Raw genomic sequence first — 24,888 nt, forward strand, 5'->3', positions numbered from 1 at the left:
GGGCTGGGGCAGATATACCAACATGAATTTGACCCAACTCCGGGAGGCAGTGGAAGACAGGAGGGCCTGGTGTGCTCTGGTCCATGGGGTCACGAAGAGTCGGACACGACTAAACGACTAAATAACAAAGATGCTGGCTGGCTGCCCAGGGCAGTGAGCTTGCTGTGGACAAGGCCTTGGCTTAATGTCACAAGTACTGGGCAGCTCAGGAGTATAGCAGATATTTGATAGCACTTGCAGTTTCTCACGGTTAAACGGAACAGCAAAGCAAATTTCGATTAACGGATTATCTCCCACAGTGGGCTTTCTTGAAAAATAAATGCCTTGGCCATCAGTTCTACAGTGCAGATTAAGCCTGTTTTTAACGTCCAACATACAGTTATTAGAAAAAGCACATTACATGCAAGATACATAGGTGAGGAAAATAATGTGACATGGCAAACAGATGCCTTTCACCATTTGAGGGAACACTGTTGTTAAATAATTGTTGGGTGTGTTAGCTGGGCTCCTAGTGTCATGCTGTGGTTGCTTTGTAGCCAAGATTCCTTTAGGACTGGCCAAAAGGCATTTTGCAAAGCTTAGGAGAGTGGAGCTAGCCTGGGTCCCCAGCTGTCTGTGAAGCACTAAGAGTGCACTGTAGAGGAATTTGCAGCCTCTCTTGCTCCCTCCCTGCGCAAATGTAATAATCCAATTTTAAAACAAGTAAACCTGGAAAAATGCATTCCTGTGGAGGGTGAATTCAAGTCCCACAGCTACCTCCGGCTTCTAAAATAGCTGTTACACTCTTTGTCAACCAACGACGCCAGGGGAACTTGACACTCAATTTGTCAATGTGTTACAAACTGTTTACCAGACAGCTACAAAACTCTGGAGAATAAGGGCACAATCCTCTGGGAACATCCTCTTGTGCAAGCTCAATTGATTTCAGGAGAGGTTCTGGGTGGATTTCACCCTTAATCTCCAGCATCTATTGCTGTTTTGTAAACAGTATAATTTCAGACTGCTTGTGCAGAAGACATTCCTGGCAGATTGTCCTCGAGGTGCATTTGTACAAGTGGTTCAAAAAAGAGCATCTTTGCATCTATTGTGTGTTACTTTGCCATGTTGCTGATGTTCTTCGTTCAAGTGTAGATATCTATGTGGCTCTTTTCTCTTTATGATACACGCAGGAATAAATTCTCCACTCGAAAGAACTTGGGTTTTATCCAGTTTATCCAGAATAAGGCTGCCCTGTCTCCAGGAGAGGAAAGAACCAACAGGTAATGCAGCCATGCACATGATTAAGAGCAGAGGAGTTGATAGACTGTTTAAAATGCAAATGAGCTGGGGCTACTCCCAAATCCTTCATGATTTGAGGCATGGATCTGCCAGCAATCAGTGAAGGCTCAGGAGGTGCAGAATGGATTGTTCTCAGTGGCAATATATTACTGTGAGTCACACCTATTGTTCCCATGCCAAGTATTTTAAGGGTGGCTTGTTCTTGAAGGGGCAATTAAGAGCAATGAGCTTTACAAAAGACCCATTCTTAGAGACAACAGCTACTAGATGGAGATGAAACACACTTTGTATTTTTGGATTCTCTTGTGTGGTATTGGTATGGATGCTCTCAGGATGCACACCTGCACTTCAAAATTTACTACTACACCACCTGCACTGCTGGCATGAGATAAGAGGTTAGGTCTTCTCTCCCTATTGAGCTAGGTAATCTAGCAGGAGCTGGAATTTAACATCTGGAACCTCTTAATTCATGAAAACACATCACGTAGTGCTGTCAATCGATTAACAAGGAAGGCAAGTGAATAGGACTTATGATTTATTTGTTTGTTATTTGATTTTTATATCTCACCCTTCAGATCACCAGAATTCCCAGTGTAGCTTACAAGTTAAAACCTATGGAAACTAAATAATGGTTGGCCATTAGGAGCCAGGGAGTTTCAACTATCCTCAAGCTTGTATACCTGTGGTTGCCCTTTCTGGCTGCAAGTCTGTTGGTAGAATAAGAATTTGAACTCGGGTCTTCCCATTCTACATCCCAGATCCAGGAAAGATTCCTTCAAAAAGTATGAGTGCAATGGCATGCTGAAATTATTTAGAACTGGGTGGTCCTGAAACCAGATTTCTATCCTACTGCTGTCCATTTATGGATAGCTTCCACAGGTCCTTTTAGCCATTCTTCTCAAATGTAACTTCCCAAACTCTGCCACATCCTACTACACTAATGGTGGCTAGACTTCAGACATGCAGTTGTGGATGTTTTTTTTATTTTTAATAAAAACTGAAATCTGCCAGTTAGGCTTTAGTGTAAGAGATGAACATTTCAGTCTTCATTGGATGAGAGACACTAATTCCATACAAAAAACAGTGCGCCCTTAAGAAGAAAAAGCTGTTTATGCTAACATGGCCTTGCCTCAATCTGCATTTGGCAAATTAGCTGGTTTTTGTTTTATAATCCGTCTTTTGGGAGATAGCACTGGAAGCTTTGTGAGGCATATACTGTAACACTGAGAGATTTGCCTGTCTGGAGGCATATGTTTAGGAATAACAGAGAGACTAGTTTAGGAGTGACACAGGATGTGTGGCATTGCATTGTTCTGCTCTTCAGAAAGGGGAATGGCTGGGGAGCTGAGAAGGGACACCTGGAAAGTTGCCACTGGTTCCCTCAACATCTACAGTTTGAGGCAGTCGTCTCACACTGCCCAATGGTAGGACTGGTCCTTAACTGAAGACAGAATGGTCCTGAATGGAAAGAAAGAATGAAACTGAAATAGAGGACATTTGTATGTCCCTGTGTGTGCATGTGTTTGGGGAGACATGCCTACATTCTAGACTGAAAAGGAGAGAAGAGAAAATGTAGCAGAAACAAAAGGTTTTCACTGAATGTTTAACAGAAGATTGTCACAACAGAGTGAATAGTAATCATGTACACATTATGTAACTGTCATCTATTGAACAGCTCACAAATATCCAACCACAGCAGCTGAGTTTACAGGAGAAGCTGTGGATCGTAGACTCAACAGTTCTCAGAAATGCAAGAGAGAGAAAGAACAAAAATCTCTCTATCGTATGTTGGAAGAACTATTGTCCTATTTACATCTGTTCAGACAGGATGGTCTGCAATAGATAGCCTGCTTGAAAGCACGAGCATAATTAAGGGCATAATTCCAAACAAATGTACCCATGAGTAAGCCCCATTGAACATTTTAGGCTGCATTTCTATCATGAATGAAAATGGCCAACGCTTGCTGGAGTTTTGCTGTTATTATGGTCTTTGTGTCAGCAACATATTCTTCAATATGAAGCTTTGACACAGAATCTCTTGGGGACATCCAAGAACGAAGCATTGGCATCAGCTCGATTTGATCCTCACTAGACACTTTAGCCTTCCAAGTGCTACGACCACAAGCAGTTATCAGGGTGCTGATCACTTCCTGGTGTGTATCAGAGTAAAATTGCAAATAAAGAGATTGTATCACAAGAAAAAGGAAGGAAGACCATTATTGACATCAGCAAGACTTGAGATCAGAGAAAAGTGGAGGAATTTGCCCAAGCACTTCAGGAAACCCTTCCAGGCCCGGCTGATGGACTTGCACCTGAACGATGGGAACAACGCTGTTTATAACACCGCCTTGTCCACATTTGGCAAGAAGACCAAAAAGACAGCAGACTGGTTCGAAGCCCATTCGGAGGAGTTGATGCCAGCCATCGAGGATAAGAACAGAGCTCTAGCAGCATATAAAGCCTGTCCTAGTGAGTACAACTTGCAGGCTCTTCAGCTTGCTTGTAGCAAAGTCCAACAGAGTGCCAGGAGACGTTCCAACCATTATTGGTTTCACCTCTGCTCTCAGATACAGATAGCAGCAGACACAGGTAACATCAAGGGAATGTCTGATGGTATCAAGGAGGCTTTAGGTCCAATCCAGAAGAAATGTGCTCCTTTGAAGACTGCTACAGGTGTGATCATCCAGGACCAAGCACAGCAGATGGAACACTGGGTGCAGCACTACTCTGAGCTATATTCTAGAAAGAATATAGTAAACAAAGAGACATTAAATAACATTGAGTGCCTGTCTGTCTTGGAAGAGCTGGACAGGGAACCAACTCTAGCAGAAATAAAAGGCACCTTGGATTTCCCTCACCTCCAGTAAGGCACCTGGGAAGGATAACTTCCCTGTTGGAGTGCTGAAGTGCTGTAAATAGGCCATCACCATCGAGCTGTATGAAATCTTTTGTTTGGCTGGAGGCAAGGTGGACATGAAGGATGAAAACATTGTCACATTGTACAAGAACAAAGGCAACACGGGTGATTGCAATAACTACCGCGGCATCTCTCTTCTCAGCGTCGTAGGGAAGTCGCTTGCCCACGTTGTTCTGAAGAGGATCCAGGTGCTTGTGGACAGAATCTATCCAGAATCACAGTGTGGATTTCGAGCTAATGGATCCATGGTGTTTCCCCTCAGACAGTTGCAGGAGAAATGTAGGGAACAACAACAGCCCTTCTTTATGGCCTTCATAAATCTTACAAAGACCTTTGATTTGGTTAGCTCAGATGGCCTTTTTAAAATCCTTCCCAAGACTGGATGTCTACCTCGACTTCTTAACATAATCATCATGAGGAAATGAAGGGCACTGTAGTTTTTGATGGCTCAACATCTGAACCCTTTGACATCCAAAGCGGAGTGAAACATGGCTGTGTCCTCGCACCGACCCTGTTTGGGATCCTTTTTGCTGTCCTGCTGAAACGCGAGTTTGGAACTGCAACAGAAGGTGTCTATCTCCAAACTAGATCAGATGGAAATCACTTTAATCTCTTTAGATTGAGAGTGAAGACCAAAGTCCAGCTGAAATGCATGCGGGACTTCCTCTTCACCAATGATGCAGCTGTTGTTGCCCATTCTGCTGAAGACCTCCAACTACTCATGAATCGCTTTAGCAAGGCCTGCCAAGACTTTGGATTAACAATCAGCCTGAAGAAAACACAAGTCATGGGCCAGGGCATGGACTCACCTCCCTCTATTACCATCTCCACGCAAGATTTGGAGGTTGTTCATGACTTTGTGTACCTTGGCTCAACCATCTCTGACACTCTCTCCCCAGATGTCGAGCTGGATAAACGCATTGACAAAGTAGCTACCAGGTTCTCTAGACTCACAAAGAGAGTATATCTTAATAAGAAGCTGATGGCAGATACCAAGATCCAGGTCTATAGAGCTTGTGTCCTGAGTACACTCCTGTACAGCAGTGAGTCCTGGACCCTTTGTGCATGGCAGGAGAGCAAGCTGAACATATTCCATCTGTGTTGTCTCTGACACATTTTTGGTATCACCTGGCAGGACAAAGTTCCAAATAGAGTAGTCCTAGAAGAAGCTGGAATTTTGAGCATGTATACATTACTGAAACAGTGATGTCTACATTGGTTCAGGAATGTCGTAAGAATGGCCGATGGTCGGAATTAAAAAGATCCCCTGTATGGAGAATTCGTGCAGGGAAAGTGCCCCAGAGGAATACCACAACTGTGATACAAGGATATCTGCAAGCAGGATCTGAAGCTCTTTGGAATGGACTTCAACTGATTGGAAACCTTGACATCTGAGCATTCAGCCTCAGGTACAGCGGAAATGTGGTACAGCATGCCTCTCCCATTTTGAAGAGACATTTGTCCAGCAGGCAGAGGCAAAGAGGCAGTTCCAAAACCAGCAAAATCAGGGAGCTGGACAGAAAAGAGATTGTATTTGTCTTCAGTGTGGAAGGGATTGTCACTCTTGAATTGGCCTCCTCAGCCACACTAGACGCTGTTCCAAGTCCTCCATTCAGAGCACATTACCATCGTCTCTCGAGACTGAAGGATGCCTACACACATGCATAGAATTGAGCCTTGAGAATCTTCAAGTATTGCTCCAGAATCAAAGGGATCGTAGATTGAAAATGATTTGGGTATAAATGTTGTAGTAAAGTGTAATTATTTGGGTAAGTGAACTTAGACATAGCATTGTATCGTAGACATGGAAGGTTCCCACGTCTCGTCCAGCCTCCAGCCATTGCAAGAATCTACAGTTCAATAACAGAATAATCTATTCTACCCCTCCCCCCACCCATGCAGCAATCCTCAAGGGAGAGCCACTCAACCTCTGTTTGAAAGTCTCCACCATCTTCTGAGGGAGTCTGTTTCAAGACAGTACAACTCTTACTGTTAAGAAACTCTCCCTAATCATTCCTGAGGATTCTTCTTGCACAGAGCCATCTTTCTCTGGCTAGCTTTCTGAGATTTAATACATTAAAATAAGAATTAAAAAAAATCTTTCCTATCTTTGCAATCTTCTTAACTATAGACATGATGTATCTTTTAGCCCAGCCTCCCCAAATATGTGTGGTCACAACCTCCATCATCCTTCACCAGAGATACCATTGGCTGTGTGAGGGAGGGAGTTTATCTCTAGACAACGTATCTTGAGGACACCAGAATAAGAAGAGCTCATTTAAGGAGATAAACTATAAGCACGATCCTGGGAACTGCTTGCATTCAGAAGATGTGCGCCATCCTTAAACAATACCTTTCCCCATTCTTGGTAGAGGAATATCAATCATGCAGAATCCCTTCCAAAGTGGAAATTTGTTGAATAGGGATGTCATGGCATCTAATTCCTCTGTTCTTGTTATTTTTCCCAAATTCATGTTCTTCAACTCACTTTATGAAGTTTCTTAAACTCTGCAGGACTATAGGACTATGTATTCCTGTGGAATGGGCCATCAGGATCCCGATTAAAGGAAACCTGGCCCAGTCTGATCCCCAGAGATCTCAACAGCTGGATATGTATTTTGTCTTGCCTGCCTTTTTACACCGTTCCTAGTATTTACCACTCTTGCTCCACATCATTGTTTGGTTACTAGCACAGGCACCAAGATGCATGATATTCTGATACTGAGAAATGTATTAAGGGAAGCAGGCATTGCAGGAAGGGAAGCCTTAATGCAGCTTCCCCAGCATGATATCTTCTAGATGTTATTGACTACAAAGCCCATAGTTCTTGACATATTGTCTAGAAACATCTTGATGGACTCAGGTCACAGAAAGTTGGTCTCACTATTTCCTAGTTCTAGTGCTAGCAATGTGGAGTTCTAGCTAGTTCCTAGTTAAATAATCTTGGATATTTACTTTTTAAAAGGAGCTGGGAGAAGTCACTTTTTGGACTACAGCGCCCATAATCATGGCCACCAGCTATACTAGATGGGGAATTCTGGATGTTATACTCCAAAAATAAAAAAAAATCCTTATATTTTCCATCTGCTATTTTAGAAACCCAAAAAACGTAGCTGACAATTATGTGAGGGCCCAATTACTAGTCATAGTGAATGCTTAAAAGCAATCCCTTCAAACAGGCAGGAGGTAATTAAAGAGTTCTGAGTAATGGTGATGGTTCTGCCAGATTTGGCTTGATGAACCAACAATGAATCACCAGAAATGCCACCAATCAGGAATTGCTGTGATATTCTTTAGTACAGACATGCGTTCAAAATAATGTAAGCACGGTAGTCTTTGTGCCCTTGTTCAGCTCCCTTTCACAAGATTGATTCAGAGAGAGGGGAGCTTCATGACTTGGAAAGAGACAAGGAAATGTGCACCGTTATATGCTTACATGTTTCAAAGGGGAAAAAATTGGTAGGGGGTGCTTGGCACGTAAGAGAATAAAGACAAAGAAAGGAGACACTGTTAAAGGCACACAATTTATATGAGGCTGGATTATTGGATTTTGCCTCTGGGGAAATGTCAAGGCCATTACTGAATCAAAATACAGACCTAAAATATGTGTTGCTGGCATTTACAATGTTTTTTTAAAGCAGGGTGGGTTGGATGAGATATATGTAGATTTTGATTTAGCAGTATAATCCATAAGGTACATGTTAAAACACCTGTTTTCTTCTTTCTGGGCTCTGCTGCCCTCTTGTGGAATGGAGGAAAATATCTAAAAGGAACCAATGACATGGTTTATTTCACAGGGTGGAGTGGTCGGGGAATCTTCGTTTAATTTAACAACCAGTTGTTGCCCAAAATTCTCATCCAGTGGGATTGTTAATTTCTGTCAGTTAATATGCAGAATGCAGGTATGTTAAAATACCAAAAGAAAATCAAAAACTCCACAGTGTTCATGTTGAAAAGTAATTCACTTCTGAGACAGGCTTTGCACATGTCATGCACTTGATTTCTCCCATTTCTAGCTAGATAAAAAAGGGCTCTTACCCATTCCCTCAGATGGCTGTTAGGAGGACTTAAAAAAAGTTGAAAGGAAGAAGTTGAAAGCTCTAATCCTAAACCTTTAAAAAAACCCACTTAGAGATGCAGAACAATAAAGTGACAACCTGAAAATTGGAGTTAGATTAGACATCCTTCAGTCTCGACAGACTATGGTAATGTGCTCTGTATGGAGGACTTGGAACAGCATCTAGTGTGGCTGAGGAGGACAATTCGAGAGTGACAATCCCTTCCACACTGAAAACAAATACAATCTGTCTCCTCTCCAGCTCCCTGGTTTTGCTGGTTTCGGGACTGCCTCTTTGCCTCGGCCTGCTGGACAAGGGTCTCTTCAAAATGGGAGAGGCCGTGATGCACCGTCTGCCTCCAGGCTGAACGCTCAGATGTCAAGGTTTCCCATCTGTTGAGGTCCATTCCTAAGGCCTTCAGATCCTGCTTGCAGATATCCTTGTATTGCAGCTGTGGTTTCCCCCTGGGGTGATTTCCCTGCACTAATTCTCCATACAGGAGATCTTTTGAATTCCAGCCATCGGCCATTCTCACGACATGCCTGAACCAATGTAGACATCACTGTTTCAGTAATGTATACATGCTCAAAATTCCAGCTCGTTCTAGGACTACTCTATTTGGAACTTTGTCCTGCCAGATGATACCAAAAATGCTTTGGATGTCAAAGGGATCTGATGTTGAGCCATCAAAAACTACAGTGCCTTTCATTTCCTCATGAAAGGACCTGATGATGTTAAAGAGTCGAGGTGAACATTCAATCTTGGGAAGGATTTTAAAAAGGCCATCTGTGCTAACCAAATCAAAGGCTTTGTGAGATCTACAAAGGCCATAAAGAGTGGCTGTTGTTGTTCCCTACATTTCTCCTACAACTGTCTGAGGGAGAATATCATGTCAGTGGTTGATCTAGTAGCTCGAAATCCACACTGTGATTCTGGATAGACTCTGTCTGCAAGCACCTGGTGTCTCTTCAGCACAACAAGCAGCTTGCTTACAACGCTGAGAAGAGAGATGCCACAGTAGTTATTGCAGTAGCCTCTGACTCCTTTGTTCTTGTACAATGTGATGATGTTTGCATCCTTCATGTCCTGTGGTACTCCACCTTCCCTCCAGCCAAGACAAAAGATTTCGTACAGTTCGGTGGTGATGATCTCTTTACCGCACTTAAACAGGGATGTGGTGTTATCCTTCCAAGGTGCCTTGTCGGAGGATAGGGAATCCAAGGCCACTTTTATTTCTGCTAAAGTTGGTTACCTGTTCAACTCTTCCAAGACAGACAGGCACTCAATGTTATTTAATGTCTCTTTGTTTACTACATTCTTTCTAGAATATAGCTCAGAGTAGTGCTGCACCCAGTGTTCCATCTGCTGTGCTTGGTCCTGGATGATCACACCTGTAGCAGTCTTCAAAGGAGCACATTTCTTCTGGATTGGACCTAAAGCCTCCTTGATACCATCAGACATTCCCTTGATGTTATTTGTGTCTGCTGCTATCTGTATCTGAAAGCAGAGCTGAAGCCAATAATTGTTGGAACATCTCCTGGCACTCTGTTGGACTTTGCTACGTGCAAGCTGAAGAGCCTGCAAGTTGTACTCACTAGGACAGGCTTTGTATGCTGCTAGAGCTCTATTCTTATCCTCGATGGCTGGCATCAACTCCTCCAAATGGGCTTCGAACCAGTCTGCCATCTTTTTGGTCTTCTTGCCAAATGTGGACAAGACGGTGTTATAAACAGCGTTCTTGAAATGTCTCCATCATTCAGGTGCATTTGCATCAGCTGGGTTTGGAAGGCTTTCCTTAAGCAATTGGGCAAATTCCCCCACTCTTCTTTGATTGCGAGTCTTGCTGATGTCAATACATGGTCTTCCTTCTTTTTTTCATGTGATATAATCTCTTTGCTCGCAGTTTTACTCTACTACACCAGAGAGTGATCAGTATTGTAATCAGCACTCTGGTTACTGCATGTGATCGTAATACTAGGAAGGCTAGAATGTCTAGTTAGGATCAAATCGAGCTGATGCCAATGCTTCGAACTTGGATGTCTCCAGGAAACTCTGTGTTGAAGCTTCGTATTACATAAAGTATTGATGAACAAAGACCATAATAACAGCAAAACTCCAGCAAGCGTTGGCCATTTTCATTCATCTTCCCAATGCCACTCTAGACAAGTGGGCCAAGAATTTTGATCAGCACCAACTCTAGTATTAAAGTCTCTGAGAATGAAGAGTGGTGCTCTCTCGGGGTTTTTTTTATAGTAGCTGCCAGATTGTTGTAGAATTTGTCTTTGACTTCTGTTGTGGATGACGGTGTTGCTGCATATGCACTAATGAGGGTGACCGGTCCCACTGATGAGTGGAGCTGCAGAGACAGGATTCTTTCACTCCCCACAGTAGGTGGAACAATGGATCTCAGCAGAGTATTTCTGATCGCAAAGCCAACACCATATTCCCTGGTCTCATGCAATGGTTTTTCCCTGCCAGAAGAATGAGAAGTTTTTTTGTTTGACAGATCCATCTCTGGCAATCTCATCTCTTGCAGGGCAACAATGTCCATCTGCAGTCTTCTCAGTTCCATGTTGATGACAGCTGTCTTGCGCACATCGTCTATTTCCTGCAGGTCATCAGAAAAGCCAGGGTCATTGTCCTAACATTCCAGGTGCCCAATTTTAGGGCATAAATTTTCTTATGATTTTTGAATGGTGCAGGGTTATCAATCTGCTTGTCGGCTTTCACCCTATACCCCACACACCCCATGACTTTAACTGACCGTGGCGAGGTAGCACCTTACTGGCTGGGGACTGCCCATCTTAAGGCGGGGGGTAGCTACTGTTGGATGTAGCCCCTGGCATCATGGTAAGGTAAAGGTAAAGGTTCCCCTTGACAATTTTTGTCCAGTCGTGTTCGACTCTAGGGGGCGGTGCTCATCCCCGTTTCCAAGCCATAGAGCCAGCATTCGTCCGAAGACAATCTTCCGTGGTCACATGGCCAGTGTGACTTAGACATGGAATGCTGTTACCTTCCCACTGAAGTGGTCCCTATTTATCTACTTGCATTTCCATGCTTTCGAACCGCTAGGTTGGCGGGAGCTGGGACAAGCGACGGGAGCTCACTCCGTTGCGTGGATTTGATCTTACGACTGGCATCATGCTCTATGCCAATCGAGCAAAGACTTATAACTAGTAACTGCTCTTCCTGTGTTGTTTCAATGCTGTATGTGGAGCTGGAGTTTCCTCTCCAGAGCACGAAGCCTGGATAAAATAATATGAAGGATAGCCTGTTACCGAAGCAGCAAATCTCCCCTCTCCACATAACTGAAATAGTCCAATGGAAAGGCAAGAGCCAAGACAACTGGTTCCAGCGATGTCACAGGAATTGCCAGAATGACATGAACTGCCTTTGGGACTCCGGCTCTGGGTTGGAGTTGATCTGCTCTATTTGAAATTGGAGTTGATCCCCCCCTATTTAAAATTGGAATAGATCCCCCCTATTTAAAAAATTATCTTCTCTCGATTATCTATGACCCCAAAATAGCAGCAGAGCTTAATGTTTCCCTACCTAAACTAAAATATGGTGTATGCTTTTGGGTGTGCAGCTGTCTTTTAGGTACTGAGGGCACTGAGGGATGATAGGCTTCCATGCGAAAGACAGACAAACAGATGGATGGGTGGACAGATATACAAATACTGGGGAGATGGGGGAAAGAGAAAATCGTACATAAAATCAAGTGTTTCTGAAAACAAATCAGGCCCTGCTTCAGGCTTATCATCTGTGACACAGATCATTCAAAAACTGGAGAAGTTTTCTGAGATGCAGTTGTACAGTTTTCAGCAGCAGTAGCAAGTAAACCAACTCAGGCTGCGGCTACATTGTCAATTACTTTGAGATTTGCTCCCCAAATTATCATGGGTCAATTCAAATTATTTTTCAACATTCACATGATGGTAAGTCCAATGCAAATCAGCTGTCCTTTTTAGTTTCTAATTAGAAGGTTTTTTTCCTCTGCTGCCAGGGGCTTCAACTTTTTAAAAGCCATAATGATTGGAATGGTGTTTTCACTGTGTGATCATTTTTTGTTTCATTCTACAAAAGGACAGGGGGCATGACTCTGGATAGTGTTGTGACGTTGCATGAAGTCAGGGCATGATGTTTTGAGATAGCTGGAACATACACACCCACAATCTTTTTTCGTAATTGTCTAAAGTATTTTTTTAACTATTACATTTAGCTCTCAATTAGCTCTGCATAGAAAAAAGGAAGAAAGAAGATGGAAGGATCGTTAGGAGGGTGGTGTTAAGGGAAGGGGTGCCATGGGTTGTGGGTGTGTATCAAATTACATTGGGTTGAGGAACATTTTAGACACTAGTTCTCCAAACCATTGGGACCTTATTGCAAAGCTGAATTGCTCCAGATTGGCTGCCAGTGGAGTTGCACCCTGAGTCCTCAGAGATAACTGAGGGGGATGGGAATGGATCCTGCCTGACAAGGAATTGAACTTTGGCATGCACAGAACCTTCAGTGGACCTGCATCCAAGCCTCCAATCCGTGTGATTTTTGCATTTTGAAGGAGAGGGAGCAAGAATCTTGCAAGAGGGTGCAGGAAATGGAGGAATGAGTTAGGTGAGGTGGGAACTGGACTTTAAAATGTCGCTTCCTGAATTTTCACTCAGCCCCTGAACATAGGTGGGAGGGAGGGAAGGAAAGAAGATTGGTTGGTGGTAAGTTGAAAGTAACAGAAATGTGTCTTGATGACACTGAATATTGTGAATCTTTGCAAAATAAAGTCACCAGAAAGAAAGAAAGAAAGAAAGAAAGAAAGAAAGAAAGAAAGAAAGAAAGAAAGAAAGAAAGAAAGAAAGAAAGAAAGAAAGAAAGAAAGATGTGAGCATGTTTCACCACAACTTGCTCTTTCTTTCTTGAGTTTATGTAATCAGAATGCACAGGTGATGGCTTTCCACAGTGACGTTGAGATTGAAAGGAAAGGCCCCCAATTTTCCCCACTTAGTGAACAAATAATATGTAGCTAAAACCTCTCTCATTACTGCCTCCACTGTAATTACAGTAGATCCTGTTGTACCATCTGCACAGTTTCCCTCAAGGATGAATTTTCTATTGCCAAGACATCACATTTTCCAGCTCTCAAATGACTGTAGTCCAAGAGCTGGAAAGCACCTTGTCTTGTTCCAGTGTCAAGGCCCTTGGATGTTCCTCCCTTGGAAGAGGCCAATACACAACACAATTTGGTCCTTCACTCGAGTCAAGGTTGTGGAGATATTGCCAGAGAAGCCTGCAATTGACCTTCCTGGGGGGCACTCAAGCACTCTACTTATAATTGAACCACTGGCATTTAGACGTCAGCTCACAGTTGTGTTCCTCTGCCTCTTCTATATTTGACACAGCAGAAGACACTCAATCTCTCCTTTAATCTCCTTCAAGAAAGCTGGCCTTTCCAAAGATACAGGAAACTCCAGGGAGAGCAGCATTCTATATCCTCTCAAAGCCCGTTCTGGAAATGGGTTAGGGTACACTGCCACTTTTCTGCCCTTTGAAAAATGAGCCACTAATTTCTGTGCTGCAAACAATTGTAACTAAACATTTAGAGGAAACACCCATAAATTCCCTGTCACTTTATAGCCATTGAAGCGGATGCGGTTGAAACTGAAATGTATGAATTATGCAGAGAAGATATGTCAGTGGTAACCAGAGTCTCCACACCATTAATGACTGATCTCCTGTATGGAGAATTCGTGCAGGGAAAGTGCCCCAGAGGGAGACCACAACTGTGATACAAGGATATCTGCAAGCAGGATGTGAAGCTCTTTGGAATGGACTTCAACAGATTGGAAACCTTGACATCTGAGCATTCAGCCTCAGGTACAGCGGAAACGTGGTACAGCATGCCTCTCCCATTTTGAAGAGATATTTGTCCAGCAGGCAGAGGCAAAGAGGCAGTCCCGAAACCAGCAAAATCAGGGAGCTGGACAGGGGACAGATTGTATCTGTCTTCAGTGTGGAAGGGATTGTCACTCTCAAATTGGCCTTCTCAGCCACACTAGACACTGTTCCAAGTCCTCTATTCAGAGCATGTTACCATAGTCTCTCGAGACTGAAGGATGCCTCATCATCAATCAATGACTGATCAATACAAGTTGTAGGATAATAACCATAATTTATGTAACATTTTGAAATGTCCATGGGGCTTTCATGTGCATTTGATCATTGCAATCAGCACAACAGTCATGTTAGGTAGCCCACTATTCTTTTCCCAGTTTTTGCAGAAGGGAGGACAGAAAGAAAGGGAAGCTGAACATCAGCTTGCGCAAGGCCATCTAGTTAAATTTATGACAGAGGTGGGATCTGAACCCAGAGCTTTTTAATTTATACCTCAGTTGTTTATCCACTGTGCAGCCAAAAAGGAGGCAAGCCCTTAGGGCTATATAGTGGACAGAAGATGGAAGATTACACTTTTATATTAAGACAACAACAACTTCCTGCAAGAAAACAAATCCTCATTTGCCAAAGAAAGATCAAGTGATCCTGCTCTTCTCATGAAATTTTAAGAAGTATCAAAGCATACTAAGCCTTGAGAAGTTACCCTTTGGGGAACATGTTGCTTCACCTGGCTGGTGTCCAAACTCAGAACGAAATGTTAATCAAAATCAGCTCAACTATGACATTTTGCTTATTATTAAAGTGCAAATTATTGTTGATGATTGTTCATGCTGTTAAAAATTTGCATTCCAACCTCATAATATTTTAAACCTGTTTTTGAGCAGCAGCATTGATTCTAGAGGCTCCTGCAATAAATATTAAGAGGGACATCTTATTTTTATTTGTGACATTCGTGTTTTTCTTGACTAATCTACTGTATGTTTCAGATAAATACTGAGCAACATGTTTGTATTAAGAGTGAAATCCTTACAGGGATTCTTCTCATCTAGCAAATGTTTACATTTGGTTATGCCCTGGTCACCTTATCTTAATACAGTTCAAATTTTTGTACTACTTCCAAGAAGACACCCACTATTCAAACTATATTGACCCAAAAATCCTAGGCACCTAAAACCTACATATTTCTCTGACAAATCTATATAAATAGCCCGGCCATCCTTATCACTGGGGAAAGTCAGGCCCTGATAAACAGTTCTTGCCATGGTTGTTGTGGGTTCTTTAAGGCTCTTTGGCCATGTTCTGAAGGTTGTTCTTCCTAACGTTTCACCAGTCTCTGTGGCCGGCATTTTCAGAGGACAGGAGTCAGAACTCTGTACATCAGACCCCGGCCATGAAAGCCTTCGAGAATACAGCTCTTGCCATGTCATGCTTAAAGAACTGAAGATATTATACCTATTACTGCTTAAAGTTAGGGTGAAGAGATATACTTTTTGCCCATCCTCACCAGGCCAGCTTTCACTTCTTTATTCCTTAGGCTATAGATAATTGGATTTAACATGGGCGTGACAATGCAATACAGTGAGGAAATCAATGTATCGATATCCAGAGAGTACCCAGAACTAGGCCTGTTATAATTAAAGTTGGCCATGCTGTAGAACACAACAACCACAATCAAATGTGAGGTACAGGTGGAGAAAGCTTTAGTTCTGCCTCTGGAGGAGTTGATCTTCAGGATGGTGCTGATGATGCGGATATAAGAGACCAGAATGAACAGGCAAGGGCTGAGTCCTATCAGAGCACTGGCAAGATGAAGCACAGCTTCATTGATGGAGGTGTCTGAGCAGGAGAGCTTCAGGAGCAGGGGGATATCACAGAAGAAATGGCTAAGCTCATTAGACTTGCAGATGATTAAGGAGTATGTGAGGAGGGTGTGCACTAGTGAGTTTGTCAAGCCACACAACCAAGAAAATACAGCCATCTTCATGCAAGCCCTTTGGTTCATGATGCTAGAATAATGTAAAGGGCTGCAAATAGCCACATATCGGTCATAAGCCATGATAGCCAGTAATACACATTCTGTTCCAGCACACGTTATCAGGAAGAACAGCTGGGTGATGCATCCCCCATAGGAGATTGTTTTCTTTGGCCGGAAGAAATTTGCCAGCATAACAGGGACTGTAGTGGAGGTATAACAGATGTCTACAAATGACAGGTTGCACAAAAAATAGTACATGGGTGTATGAAGGGTAAAATCAGTTTGGACCAAGATTAGTATCAGGGTATTGCCCACTAGAGTAATTGCATAAATGGCTAGGAATACCAAAAAGAATAGAACATGAAGGTCAGGGTGGTTTGAAAAACCAAGGAAAATCAATTCATTGATGAAGGTTTGGTTTTCCATTTGTTCAGGGATGTATCTGAAAAGAAAAAGAAAGGAAGGAAGGAGCAATCACCCAAAGAGAGATAATCAATGTGTACAAAACCAACAGGGGTACACAACTGAAGGTCAACAGTAACCCCCAAAATGCAAACTGGTCCTTAGTATCTTCAAATTGAATCAATACAATTTTCCCCCATGTCACTCTGAACATACTGATTTTGTAAACTCACCGGGGGCAGATCTTGTTTGTACTTGGATGGGAGACCATCATGGAATACCAGGATGGAATCTCCAGGTAGGACTAGAAAAGGATCCTACCTGAAACTATGGACTGGACTAGATGGACTGATAACAATCTGATTCAGTATGAGACAGCTTCCTTTTCCCTAAGGGCAGAAAACAGGTTCGTGTTGGAGAGCCTGACTGATTTGTGTTTGAAGGTATCTGATGCACCCGTTCTGGAGTTCCGTCACAAAATGAAGCACACTCATTTGGCTCTGGGTGCTGTGTGGCCAGCTGAAGAGGCCAACGAGAAATTCCAATAAGGAAAAGCTTTCTCACAAAATTTCCCAAAAGGCAGGGATAGAAATAGTGTAGAGCAACTTGGGTTTTGGCTCAGGGAAGCAAAATGGAAAACACAGAAATCAAGTGCTTAATTTACCAGTGAGTGGTAGGAAAATAAATGGCAGTTCGTCCTGGACCTATTCAGTATTACCTTTTTTTAAAAGCATGAACTTCCATTTTGTTTTAGAGCTGCAGTTCCCAGCATTGGGTCCTCAGATGTTTTTGGACAACAATCTGAGAAATCCTGGCCATTGCAGCTACTAGTGGTGAAGGCTTTGGAGAGTTTTAATCCAAGAACCCAAGGCTGAGAATCACTGTTTTAGGGCGACACCATCTTTTCTTCCTCCTTCCTCATGGGGGGTGGGGAGTTGCACCCACGCTTCACAGTATGAGTGGGACACAGAGCTGCTTCCCTGGGAGCCAAATCTGCTAGTTCTAGCTGTGCCAAAAAGGAACAGGGCATAGAGTGTGAATAAGGCACAGGAAACAGTTGTTCTGTTTCTTCCCAGTTGTTAGTGCCTTTGTTTTCCTCATTAACACTAACTGCAGCTATGCCTTCGTTCATTTGTTCAATGAGGATTTGCCATTCTGTAGCATCTCACAAACTTTAATTTTAAAAAGTGGCCATGGGAAGCATTTAAATCATTCTTGTTGCACTAGTTTTCATGCAATAAACAATTTATGGCTAATTTTCTCTTCTGAAGCAAGACAAAATAAAATAAACTAAAATAACAAATACCAACTTTTCCTGTCACCTGTACAGAAAGATAACTTAGTTTCTTTCCACATCTTTGAGTAAGATTAATTTTTTTAAAAAATCTTGCTTCATAAATAATTTTCAAGTACCACAGACACTAAATTCTTGTCTCACCTTGTTTGTCCTTACACTGCACTTAAGGTGATCTAATTTTACAGGATTTTTTTCCTCCCTTCTGTTCTACTGGGTGCATATTTCCCTCATAAAAATGTAATTTCTACTAAATCAAGATAAGCTTTTAGTAGCTGAAATTTATTGCTGTTCTTTAGATACAACATCCAGTTGGACATCTTCATGAGAAATTATTTTGTTTATTCCAAATAAAACATTCCTACGGCTTCTTACAGCTTATGTGTAGATTAACCCTACATTTTCTCACAGAGGAGTAAATCAGATCTACAAGATTCACCATGTCCCAAATCCTATACTAGAGCTGTGAATGTTGAATGTGCCTTCTCCATTAAGATACACACATAGGCTTCTTTTATGCCAATTGAACTGGAATGGAATTAGAAAACTATATAGCAGTGTGAGATAGAAGTCAGTTGTTTAAAGTTGATTCTTGGTTACAAAAGTTTTTTTCATGACATTGGCATAATTTAGATGTGAAAAGTTGTGTTATAATTGCTACTATATTAAGCAATTGATGGTCAGAAACTCTTTCCAATAAGCTGTAGCTCACTCAGAGATCTAACCATAGGTGTGAATTTGCCCCTTGAATGGATCATCCTGCTTGATCTTGTGCTTTGAATCAAGGCACTGTCATTGAATTTTCTGAATGATCTTCCAGGGGAGCTTTAAAGCCCAGTGCCTCTAATCAAGAGATTCAGGGTCATTTCTCTGTATTTTAATGGTCGGACAAGGCAATAGAGATGAGCACATCATTAGAACCCGAGAGCATGTTAGTGTTCCATAAAAACAATTCCCTGGCAGCTTTATTCCTGAGCCATCATATTTGTAAGTGGAGCCCATGTTTACTTCCCAGTGACCAGTTGGAAAACTAAGCAAGGTAATTAGATACAGAAAATGAGAAAATCTTGTGCCAGTGCCAAACCAATCCCCCCCCCCCAGTACTTATCAGGAAATTCTCACTTCCAAGAACGTGTGAGTTTGACCTGGTTTCAGTGAATACTGTAGCACTATCAGCGAAGATGCCTTTGGGAAACTTCTGAGAATAGATAGTTGACAGCCAATAGTATTCGGTGGGTGTATTTCAGTAGGAGCTGGAATAGGCAAAGGAAACACAGATGGAGGGCAGAGAAGATGGAGCTTCCTCTTCCCCCTCCTCAAGAAGCATGCTAGCTGAGGCTAAGATGAGAACAAAACAAAACAGCACACTACACTCGGTGCAGAGAGATCTATGCTGGAAGTAAATCAGGCTGCTGGTGGTTGTATTTTAAATATATACATCTGCACAACTTCCCTCTGCTCTATAGCTTCAGTCCCAATTCTGTCTCTACCCCAACACCAAAGCACCCACAGTTGCTTTCAGAAAAAGGTATTGGAATAAAGATGTTGTAAAATTCAATTTGGTCCTCAGTGTGAGCCCATTTGCCTGCCCATCCTTTCCATGAAACACACTACATTGTACTTTTCTGAGTGGGCTCATTCATTATTTGCTGAACTGCCCCTTGCCCTTGTGAAAGGGAGGAAAGAATGGCAGACAATGAATGGAGCTAATGTTATGGCCAGATGGATCTTTAATTTCGGTCCAGTCTTCTAGCTTTAGCTGACCCGGGTTCCTCCAGATGTGTTTCATGGATGACAACTTCCATCATGTCTAGCCAGCACAGTCAATGATCATTTGGTCTGGGAATTATGAGATTTGTAATCTAATGCATCTGGAAGGCATCAGACAGGGTAAGACTTTTTTTTTTTGCTTGCTTGCTTTGAGAAGCTTCTAAAAAAGCAAGCATCTGACAAATCTGGACAGTGACTGACTAGCAATGCACTGGTTTATTCACCTCCCATTAAATGCAAACTCAATGCAAGATCATTTCACTCTGTTCTTGTAAACCGAGCGGCTGCTTTTCATATCAAAACAGGCATGTCTGAATGCTAGAGCACCTCTCGCTTCTATTTTGTTAGTAATCCCATGCTGACAGATCAAAAGGACTTCAACAGATTGGACTAAATAAGGGTTGAAGAAACAGGTTGCCTGTGATCAGAGCAGGATTCCTTATCCCACAATGGCAAGATGAGGTGCCTCCCCCTGCTCAGATCAGGGGCCACCACTGTGGAAGACTACGCTCCATACACCTGGTGCTTTCCACTTCTGCATGGTCAGATGATCAAAAAAAATGCTACCAGCTTTAGAAAGGGTACTACCAGTTTCTGGCATTTTTGTACAATTTGCTTTATTTTTTAATCATATCAGCAAAGCATAAGCAGAGGCAAACAGCACACAGTAAACTCCATTTGGTAGCAGATCATCAGAGACCAACTTAAGATTGCATCTTAGCTTCCAGTACTGTACTTAGATTGTTATATGGATCAGGACCTGGGAAGGATGACCCCGTATGATGCAGCCATAAATTTTCCTGGACGGTTTTTGGCTAGCCACTTTCTCTTAGCCTAGCCAACCTCCCTATGTGTACCCATGGAGGTGGAGAGAACCTATATGCTGCTCTCAGCTCCAGAAAGGAAGAAAGGGAGGAAAGAATGGCAGACAGGGAGTGGAACAAATTAATTTGAGCTAAAAACTCTCAGATCTCAAGCAGTTGTTATTTCTCTCCTGCACGCCCTGCAGAGCACTAACCTTCTCTACCAGTGAAGAGAAATTGAATGTTCAGGAAACTTTGGCTGTCAATTGAGTAATAATATGCTTTCTTTGATAAAAAGCCTGACTTCACTCAGGTAAGACCTTAAACAAACCATAGTAATAGACTCATTCACTACAATTAGATGGACAGACTCACCACTATATTTCACATATGCTTTCAAGTAAAGTACGAAAAGTGTCTATTGGTCCACACATTCATTCACATTATTTGATCTGTAAGTCACAGATGAGTAACAATGTTCACTGTAACCTACTGTGTTTGAAATAATGTCAAATGACATGAATGTTCTGCCTGTTGCGTTGGTGATGGATGTATCACATACGCAAGTGATTACAATCTTGCGTTTATTGTATGATAAGCCAATGTGTGAACTCACACTCAGCATAATGCAAATACTTACCCTCTTTTACAAATGGATTAAACACAATTTCGGAGTTATATGTTTCATTTCTGACAGCCTGCCTCTAGGAAGAATGAATCTTAAGGTTCCAGAACTCTACACACAAGATGCTGTAATTTATCCATTTCAGAATTCAAAGTACTTTTAAGAAAAGATATGGTACCCACCTGCAGTTGGTCTATTTCCAATTAACAACAGCATTGCTTCCTCTCAGACTCCTATAGATCAATTTAGGGAGGAATATTTAACAATCTATCAAAGGCCTGTGGGACATATTGTATTCAAAGGAGCATCTCGGGAACACATGCAAAGAAAAGGCAATTAAAGTTGCAATCCTACACACACTTACCTGGTTAGTAAGTTTCACTGAACTCAGTGGGGCTTACTTCTGAATAAATATATATAGAATTAAACAGTAAGAATGATGTCTTGTTTTTAAGAAAGAGAAAAACAGCAAACATTATATGAAAATAGTTTATCCAGCATCCAGAGAATATAATTGATGTTGCCTTTGCTGCATTCAAAATGAAACCTTGACCACATTTAAAATCAGCTGTTTCACTTGAAAGACACTTACAGTGAGATTTATTCAGTTACAATGAATAATGATGAAGCTGCTGCTCAGGATACCAAATGGATTTTATTTTGAAATCTGGGTTAGGAGGATATATTCTAAGTAACAGTACTCTCCTGCAATTATACTTCAACCTAGGATACACTGAAAGTTTGCATCTTATTCTTCTGAAGCACTTCTTAAATCTTCCAGTCACACATCTAATATTAAAACATCAAAAATACAAGTGTGGGTGTGTGGGTTTTGGTTTATTCTTCTCAATAAAGAAAATGTGACTAAGAGCTGTTCTCCTTACCACTGTTTGTGTTTCAGTTTGACAGTGGAATTTACAGTTTTAAGAAGTACTGTATAAAGAAGTGATGCATTAAACTCATTTCTGACAAAAACTACATCAACCAAAATATATACTGCCTTCTAATATAGCGCTCTTCCTCTTTCCACACTGCAAGAATAATATTCCAAAATGCTGCTGGTCAGATTAAAAAAAGTAATCTTAATCTGATTCCTGTCTTAATTGGAATTTGCTACTTCAGAACCATGTAACACACATTTTCATAAAATAACAATGGCCAGAATCTTGCTGGAATTTATCTGTCACAGAGTGACAGCTGTGGAAATAGTTATTTTGCAAGGTGCCAGTCACACACCGGTCATGTGGTCAAGTATGTACCTGGCATATGACTGGTCATTTTGCCATACATCTGTTTCTGTGACTAAAGCTCTGCATGCAACATATGCCAACAGTATTCTAGCCAGTTTACTTATTACAGCAGTATCCATCTCCTTTTTAAAAGAGCTCAAGATGATGTTGCAGCCTCAAACAACCCAGCGACAGGGTGGCAACAGAGAGTTACAAGACATGGTTCCTAACATTCACCAATCATTGCTTCCAATGTAAGAAATAGCCAGAACAAGCTTCTATGTTTTGTGGGAAAGGTATATTTACTGAAAGTACGTCCCCTACATTCCATCTGCACTAGTGAATATGGCAGTATAGTGTGGGGTTTGTAAAGCAAGTTCACATGTCTAGCCATTCCCATGCTAATTATTTCAGCTTATTTTTTAAAAGACTAAATTTAGATTGCAAACAGAGCAGGACCAGAACTGTGTTGCATTATACTGAAAAGGGTCCCTTAGCTAGCTATGACCTCCTTTAAAGCAATCCTTCCATGCACATATGATCTGGTCCCCATTGCACCAGCCCAGTTCCAAAAACCGAGCAGCCCTGCCACTGAACCAAAAAGGTCTGAATCGGACATGCAGCAGGGTCAGGCTGCTTTGTGACTCCATACACCTTGTGTAGTTACTAGAAAACAGCTTGAACCTGACGGTGCCATAAGTGGTCCAAAATCTGACCTATATTGGCCTTCAATCACACTCTAAGCCAACTAGGCTATTTAAGCACTGTTGTATAACTTAATTTTAAGTCTTTAGTAATATTAACAAGCACTTCTTTCCAGATTTACAAGACAAAGATACACAGATCACAATGAACAGCAACATGTGTATGAGCCAACAGTGTAGTGCTCTTGCCTTGATGTTTTATAAATGTAATTGAGAAGCTTCAAACTACGAGCTCCTGCTTTTGTTTTGCCTTACCAGCACTGTCTTCTCTAGCCACTGCTTCTCATGGCTTTCCTTTACACTGTGTGCTGTCCCCACCCACACTTTGGCTTCCATTCAGCCCCATGCTCCCCACCAAAACTTCCCCTCTTACTTAAGAAGCAGAGATTTGAATGTTAGTTTAAAACCTTGATCCATTTCGATAGTTATTAATGAGACAGAAGCATCAATGCATTTACATTAACTTAGATAGGCAAATTCTTAGTTTGTTGCACTGAATGTTCCATTAACTGTTACCGTAAATTAGTACTTCTCATTCACCCTGATTAGCAGATATATATTTTTCTTGACTTTTATTATATGCTACATCTTTAGAGGACAGTTGGAAATTAGAACACTTTTAACAAAGTGGACAGGAGAGTGTTCGATGGGTGCTAAAGAGATTGCTATAATTTAGAAGCAAATCTTTCAGGATGGGTGTGATTTAAAGATTCCAGCAATATTTCAATTGCTGTTCTACAATTTTGACAGTACTACTATTTTATAGTTTTATTTCTTTTATTAATAGCTCAGTATAATTCCTATTATACTGATTGGTTTAGCTTCCATTATTTTTACATGTTTCTCAGTTGCTGGCCTGCTGTAATTTTTAATAAAAGTTCCAGATTTACTTTATTTTTCTTTTGAGCTGCTCCGTTTTTGTAATGATTTGCTTGCATATACTCACTGGAGTTAAAATGGATGAACCAACAACCAAAATAATTTGAGATGGGAATGAAAGGACAACAAAAGCCACCCTATACCTGCTCTGGGAGCCTTTTAACCTCTCCCACACTCAGAGTTTTAACCACTGGGGAGATCTGGAATGACTTTTTAAGGGGAGGTTTAATGGCTGTGTGTCGGCCATTTTTTCTTCTTCCACCTTTTTTGCAGGTGTCTCATGTTGTCTTGCTTCCTCCACACCTTCTTGAGTCTTGTCATCTATTGTCTGACATCCAGTTAAATGGGGGTTACCCCCTTGTCTAGGTTTGTCATCGCTTTCCTCCCAAGAAGCAGGCATCTTTTAATTTCTTGGCTGTTTCCCCATCCGCAGTGATCACGGAGTCCAAGAAAGTAAAATCTGTCACTGCCTCCATATCTTCCCCTTCTATTTGCCAGGAGGTGATGGGACCAGTGGCCATGATCTTAGTTTTTTTTGATGTTGAGCTTCAGACTGTTTTTTGCCCTCTCCTCTTTCACCCTCATTATGAGGTTCTTTAATTCCTCCTCACTTTCTGCCATCAGAGTGGTATCATCTGCATATTGGAAGTTGTTGATATTTCTTCCAGCAATCTTAATTCCAGCTTGGAATTCATCCAATCCCGCCTTTTACATGATATATTCTGCATATAAGTTAAATAAGCAGGGAGACAATATACAGCCTTGTCATACTCCTTGCCCAATTTTGAACCAATCAGTTGTTCCATATCCAGTTCTAACTGTTGCTTCCTGTCCCACATATACGTTTCTCAGGAGATAGATAAGGTGGTCAGGCACTCCTATTTCTTTAAGGACTTACCATAGTTTGCTGTCATCCACACAGTCCAAAGCAGAAGTACGGTAGCTGTTTTTCTGAAACTCTCTGGCTTTCTCCATAATCCAGCACATGTTAGCAATTTGGTCTCTAGTTCCTCTGCCCTTTCAAAATCTAGCTTCTACTTCTCAGAGTTCTCGGTCCACATACTGCTG

The 24,888-nt window shown here is 41.8% G+C and overlaps 1 protein-coding gene across 1 annotated transcript; it reads right to left on the bottom strand.

Annotated features, from left to right (window-relative positions):
• Window positions 1-14,445: 14,445 nt before the first annotated feature.
• LOC110088674 (olfactory receptor 5V1-like) lies at window positions 14,446-23,568 on the bottom strand. The gene has a single exon (XM_078389813.1). The coding sequence runs from the start codon at window positions 16,538-16,540 to the stop codon at window positions 15,608-15,610; it is 933 nt and encodes a 310-aa protein (XP_078245939.1). The 5' UTR covers window positions 16,541-23,568; the 3' UTR covers window positions 14,446-15,607.
• Between the last annotated feature and the right edge of the window lie 1,320 nt (window positions 23,569-24,888).

This window comes from Pogona vitticeps, chromosome 3 (genome assembly GCF_051106095.1).
Source record: "Pogona vitticeps strain Pit_001003342236 chromosome 3, PviZW2.1, whole genome shotgun sequence".
Classification (NCBI taxonomy): Eukaryota; Metazoa; Chordata; class Lepidosauria; order Squamata; family Agamidae; genus Pogona; species Pogona vitticeps.

Excerpts from the sequence above, each read along its gene's own strand:
- LOC110088674 (XM_078389813.1), bottom strand. The coding sequence starts at position 16,540 with ATGGAAAACCAAACCTTCATCAATGAATTGATTTTCCTTGGTTTTTCA.